The 6,873-nt window shown below is 36.0% G+C and overlaps 1 protein-coding gene and 1 long non-coding RNA gene across 3 annotated transcripts in view; one reads left to right on the top strand and one right to left on the bottom strand.

The window, feature by feature from the left end:
- Positions 1-1,477: 1,477 nt before the first annotated feature.
- LOC126823688 (uncharacterized) lies at positions 1,478-6,350 on the top strand. The gene is made up of 4 exons (XR_007681256.2): positions 1,478-1,625; positions 2,609-2,806; positions 3,370-3,597; positions 4,229-6,350. It is a non-coding gene; the product is annotated as an uncharacterized LOC126823688 (long non-coding RNA).
- The window catches only part of LOC126824279 (uncharacterized), a 25,419-nt gene continuing 24,854 nt past the window's right edge, over positions 6,309-6,873 (bottom strand). For both annotated transcript variants that reach the window (XM_056101531.1, XM_056101532.1), the window contains one exon: positions 6,309-6,809. In XM_056101531.1, the coding sequence (XP_055957506.1) occupies positions 6,732-6,809 (78 nt within the window). In that variant the 3' untranslated portion in view covers positions 6,309-6,731. The remainder of the gene's footprint in view (positions 6,810-6,873) is intronic.

Here is a 6,873-nt window from a genome sequence, read left to right as displayed (position 1 = left end):
TTAGGGTTAGGGTTCGGGTTAGTTATCCCCAAAATTCTCATTTATATAAAGCGGCCATTTTGGACTCCGGAAGCACCCGAACCTCGATAAACTACTAGAAGGTTTTATTTGTACCGTGCGGTAACGACGGCCAGCCCTCGATAAACTACTAGAAGGTTTTATTACTCAACAAATACCTTCTCGAAGTATGTAATAAAATCTAATCGGGTGATTCTTTAACAAGGTAGGACTGTTTATGGATACCATCTATTTTAAGGCTTTATTTTAATAAATTTTAAAAATATGACTTAAAAATTGAAATTTTCGTATGCACAACACATTTCTTGAAACATTACTTAATGCGTCAAAACAAAAGGGAACAAAGCCATTGCCTATCAAAAGGCAATTACTTTTAAAAAGAATAGGAGTGGATATTATGGTTTGTCAACATAATATTTCGAACATTTGAGACAAATTTATTTTCTATGGCCACGTTTGTAGTGCTAAACAGGGGTGTTGCATTTATCATGACAGCGGATACCAACGCCTTACTTGTAAGCCGCACAGGTGCTATCCCGGATTCGCCTCGGGGGTCACGGTGGGTAAGACGCAGGCTTGCTAGCCTGCATTGGTCGAGAAAGTTCATCCAGATTTTCCGGCGTGGTACCCCCTTGTCAGTGATGCAGTACGGAAGGCCTGACAAGGACAGCTATCTAGTCGTTGGATGGGACAAAAACTGAGGTCCCGTTTACAAATTGGCGTGCACGTCAACGATTCCTTGACAGTTGGAATTCGATATAAGAGTAGGCCGTAGTGCCGCTCTCCGGGCAAAGTTTCATAGCACACTCGATGGCGTACGACCGTCTTTATTGGCCCAGTTCGGAGCAAAATGGTAGGACGTTAAAGGCCATTTCATTTCATTTCTGATCTCTCGACCCCGGCGGAACCCGTGTCATTTTAGTCTCGAATCCATAGCACATCTACTTAAAAACAGAGTTGATCCTTCGATGAGATGTTATCAATATTTTAAAGACCCGTACGCGCCAGCAAATTATTGAACCATATGTTAGTCCCAAAATGACCTAGTTTGTGTCGTGTGGACGTTAAACCCCATCTCCCTCCTCTCTCGTTTCGTTGAAGCTGCCGGATAGAATTTATTATTGTACATGATAACACCAAATACACAGTCTGAGTAATCTTGTATATTCCAACGGGAATACAGTTATATGAATAATCTACTAGGCCCGTGACATACCAATTAAAATTATTGTACTACTATTATTGTACTGTCAGCCATCCGATATCTATCGCATCAGTTGTTTTATTATATTGTATCCGAAGAATGGCACCGCCATTGTCAGGTTAACCTGATCGCACCATCATGTAAGGATTTCCCAAAGGACTCAACCAATCAATTCCCATTGGTTACTTTTGTTCTCTGCGTTGCGGTTTTCAGTAAGTTTAAAAAGCTATCAGTTGTTATTTATATCACCGCCATTGAAACAGTTGATGAGTTGTACGCGTTAGTGAGTCGATATAACAGGAAACTGTTCTCTTTCGTCGAAGTAAAGATATGAACGGTGGATGTATATTATATATTCTGATATTTATACAGTTTACCTTTAGACCTACCTTCACACGTCCTGGTAAATATAGCCTATTTCTTCAAATTTATCTTTCATAGAAAATATATCTTAAAAAAAAGTGCGTTGTTAGTTTTTATAAACAATTTGATTTATTCAAATTCAGTCAGTACCTTTTCGCATCTGAAAATACCAATGTGATATTTTCCAAAAGATGTATGTTTTATTTCTAGTGGAGCGAAATTCAGGATTCTTGGAATTAAATAAGTCGTTTAATTATACAGAAAATTTCTTGCGGGAATGTATTGTGTTCACCACGTGCACACTCAATTTCAGATGCCCCTCTCCCTATTTCCTGGGATTATTCATTTATTTATTAAAATAACATGGGAAATCAGCCCTGTCATAATTTTTTAATTGTTCATATCCTTATTCAGCCAGTTATAGGAAGGAAGTTTCAAAATTCAGAGCCGCATTCTGATATTAAGTGGAGTTATTGTCTCGGTCACGGATTGGCTGTAAATTCTTTTTCAAACTTGCTGTGGTTGTTCGGCTAGTCATAGATTCATTCACAAACATTTTAATTCAAGACTTTGAGAACAGATCAAAATGCAGTGACGTGATTGCTGCCTACCTTAACAAGGAGGGCGACTCGATTTGTGGCGTATTATAAGAAGAAACCCTGTATCAAGATTCATAGCCCCTGTTTAACACGCAATCTAAACTCTGCACTAAAAGGCAAAATTCTATAGTCGTTATCATACAACTGTTGCTAGATTAAAATGTTTTCAGTATCCTGTGTTATTGTATGAGTGGCTAGTGGTAGATCCCTTACGAAAGTTTGGCGATTCTGTGCTATAGCACTGATTGAGAAACATTGTGTGTTCTACTTCTACCAACTTTCGAACTTAGGACCACCAGGTTAGCGATACAACGCCTTGCTCACTAAGCCACAGCGGCTCCCTGGCGCTTAAACGATTCTGGGGTTGAGAAACTCTTTTATCAAAGATATAACTTCAATATACTTATCAGGGTTTTTGTTTCAGGAATTGATTATGCTTTTAATAAAACCTGTAAGGAATCGTATGCGGCCGATGTTAGTTTAGCTGGTTATGCAGTAGATGGCAACATTACCACTTGTAGTCGGACCAGATTTAATGACAATAATACAAGATGGTGGTACGTTGACTTTGGAAAGACAGTTAATGTCGCCTCCGTTATCATAAGTAATAATCTTGACTTCCGTAAGTACCACAAATATTGTTTCATTTCTGTGGAATTTCGTTGCTGAATTTATTTACAACTGTTAGTTTTATTTATTGTAGTTTCGGGGTGGCGGGGCCTCAGTCTAATTGACATCCGCAAAGTATAGTTGTACCTTGGTGGTAGGCCTTACGGGGACTATTCTTCGCAAAGTAAATCATTCTAATACTTGAATGAATGAATGCAGTGAGGTTATGCATTCTACTTTTCTGCACCAACTGGGCTAACGAATATGTACATACGTAATACAATATGCTATAAGGGGCATTCTGTCCAGACAGCAATTGAATTAAAATTGCCAAGGATTATTTTACGTGTATACGGGATATTGGTTTTCCGTCCTACGTTTCGGAATGACGTCATGTAGGTTGCTATGAGGGGAATTTTGCTCGTACAGTGGCGCTACGTCTACTCGTATTTCGAATTCCCAAATATCTTACGTGCACGCCAACAGGTCACAGTACTTAGGTTTTTCGTCCCATCTGTATAGAGAGCGCATAGTCATGTTCATTAGACATATTATTTATCTTGGTTACATTTTCAGCTGGTCGTTTAAAGAACTTCACTATTAAAACGTACTTAAGCAGTCCTATCTTAAACCAAACGGATCACGAATTATGTCTCTGGTACGAAGGAAGATTTACTAGTGGAACAGATACTGTAACCTGCAATAACATTGTGGCAGGTCGATATCTAGAGATTGCCAAATTGAATAAAGATGCACCATTGGGTTTGTGTGATGTTAAAGTTTATGGTGAAGAATTGCCGAATCGTAAGTACTTTTTCTTTCGTTAATGTCAACTAAATGGTTTTCAAACATCACAGGAGTGGGGTGCACAGCCGAATGGTTAGCACGCGCGCGCTGTATCATAAAGTCTGTCATTAAGTTAACTGGCGTGGTTTTGATTCTCCGGTTGTACGTGACCAGCAGTAGCGTTGCCTGTAGAAAATATAACTTATACCAACAATGCACCTCTCTAGTGGGAAGTTTTGAGATAAATGCTGACTAATAATATTGTTTTACTGGGCAAAGCTTGATAGATATTATATTGCTGCATATTATGTGGGTGCTGTTCATGCGAGAATACTACCAAAAACTTATAGTTTAGTTTTAATCAAGACAACTTTCTTAAAATTACAACAAAAATATCCAATATCAGATCTGAACTTTGCTGTCATTTAGGTCACATGTGCAATACCAGTGTTCGGTTTGAATTCCTTTATAAACATTCAAGGATTTGCGATCTAGGGTGTTTTATACTAAAACGTGTTCATTTCGGAATTCAAAGGTCATGGGATGGTAGTGCTTCTGAGGTAACAAATTTTACCGGAACTAAAATAAACCGAGTCTGCATTTCGAAAGCAAAATAAATTAACAAATTTTCTTAATATATTATTTTTAGATACAATGTACTGCGAAAGCCGTGGTGTACGGATGGTGAGCAATTTTGTGAAAGCTATGGCTGTGGTAGAAGGTCCAATAGAATGCGCTCGACGATGTAGTCATTCAGATGGGTGTGGCATGTTCAACTATGAAATCAATCTAAAACATTGCATACTAATTTATACCAATGGAACTCTAAATCCGGATTCGGAATACGGTTTTTATGTAGCATGTTAATAGGGCTATATTATTTTAATACCAGAAGCCGATGTTAAAGGAGATAAATCTCTACTCTTTGGAATCTAAAATGGAAGAAAATGAGTCGAAAAGCACATATTGAATAATATGAATGTATATAAATTGATTACATTTATTTCTTAAAATTTGTTATTGTAATTTCTTATCACTTTTGTTCGTCGAAATATGTGCTGAACATTTTTATTATTATTTACAGAAATCTTTTATCATTGTATGCTTATGAATTTATATACGCCCACATTTTCATGTGGACGTATATTGTCGTCGCCCCTGTTTGTCCGTCCGTCCACAATTTGTTTGTGGACACTCTACAGGTCACATTTTTTATCCGATTTCAACGAAACTTGAAATATAGCTTTATCTTCCTAAGATCTCGGTTCCTTTCGATATTGGCATGTATCGGACCATAACTTCATGGATTATGGCCCCTGATTGTACAAAAAATCGCGTTTTTAGCTTGTGGACACTCTAGAGGTCACAATGTTGATCCGATTTTGATGAAACTTGAAATGTAAGTTTATAACCCAAAGATCTCGGTTCCTTTCAATATTCGCGCATATCAAACCGTAACTTCCTGAATTATGGCCCCTGATTGTACGAAAAATCACGTTTTTAGATTGTGGACCCTATAGAGGTCATAAAATTTCTCACAATTTTTATCCGATTTTGTTGAAACTTGAAATGTAAGTTTATAACCCAAAGATGTCTTTTTTTTCGATATCTGCACATATCGAATTATAATTTCCTGAATTATGGCCCTTGATTGTAGGAAAAATCACTTTCTTTTTAGCTTGTTCTCTATCCATCTCTCGAAAATGTGGGCGTATCCTGCCTGGCAGCCGCTGGTTTGTCGAGTTTTTGAATCTGGAATTTTACTTAAAATCAATAGATGATTAAAAAAGGGACTAATTGATGGATAAATAATTCTGTGATTTCTCTTTGAAACGAACCGTGAATTACATTAGGCATGTATAAAGACAAGTGTTCAATGTCATATAGAATCCATGTGAAAACTGAAAAAGACAACATGCCTTTGAATGACAGCTTTCCGTCGACAAAAACATACTCGAAAAGTATGTAAATATAAGCACTAAATATTAGTATTAAATATGAGATTTAGTTTGTCTGAAGATGTCCCTCAAAGTTACTGATCAAATTAACACTAGGTCATAATGTTAGTTGGTGACTAGAAAACCGTATTTCAAGGTGGGGCTTGGGAGGAGACGGGTTACTGATAAAAAATATATTAAAGACAAACAATGGTCTTGCCTGTAACAATATTAATTTTGTTGAGATGAATGAGTGGGTAGAAAGGCGGAGACATAAACAGGAAGAATATACCATAATTAGACGAAGGCCATTGTTTACACCAATTTCATAATTACAATCATCAAAGAAACGCCATTTAACTGATGCGAAAAGTTAAATATCAATTATGCCGTTTGATAAAGCACAAAACAATTTTACAAAATTTAAAGTAATTTGTTCCCCTGTGTTCACCCACAATCACGAAGACAGAAGATAATAATAACCTATACACTGTAGCACACCTGTATCCCTAGACAAGTACAGCAGAAAAATTTGATATGTTATGAAGGATTGATTGAATAGTTAAATAAGAGGACAGTGTTACTCACCCTTGATCTACCGAACTATTAACTAACACTTTATTCAGTGTTTTATTCATTTATCAGAGACAGCTTCATGACAATACATAGTTAGTTTCGCACTGGCTTACGTCACTGATTTCTTTAACAAAGGTGTTATCTGTTGTTTAACATGCTCAATGTTGCCCAAGTTTCCTTAAAAAATTGTGCATTTTTTAAATTTTGTTTTTAGGCTTAAATTTTTATTTTTTTATTCAAGATCATAAAATTTATTTTTTATTCAAGATCATAAAATTTATTTTTTATTCAAGATCATAAAATAACAGTTTAAAATTTTATAACTATGTTTTATCTTGTTTTCCTTATCTTGAAAAATGTAAACTTAAATTTAAGGCTCTACATTTGACCTAGGCATGACCTTAATGAAATGATAGATCATTGAATGCAGACAAATATTTTTGCATTATCTAAAATCAATATTAAAATTAATCATTGTTGGCAATGTATGAAAGTTGTCTGAATGTAGACAACCTGTCATATAATAATATTATTGGCCTACTGTGCACTATTTAGAGACTGCATAACTACTTGTTCAAATCTACTATCCGTATTAAAACAACACAACAATCTTCTTGACAATCAGTGGAGTCTAATATATCACAGTCTATCTCTTTTATGTTCCTCCATGTTTTGTAGACGCTCTTTAGCCGTTTCTAAAACAAGTGCTCTAGATATCTAAAATGTCAAATTAAAAAGAAAATGACTCGAAGACATGACTGCTGTCTCAATAGTTTATCAT

Source organism: Patella vulgata, chromosome 6 (assembly GCF_932274485.2).
Source record: "Patella vulgata chromosome 6, xgPatVulg1.2, whole genome shotgun sequence".
NCBI classification, from domain to species: domain Eukaryota; kingdom Metazoa; phylum Mollusca; class Gastropoda; family Patellidae; genus Patella; species Patella vulgata.
Note: the sequence above shows the minus strand (reverse complement) of the source record. Positions and strands in the feature narration are given on the sequence as shown.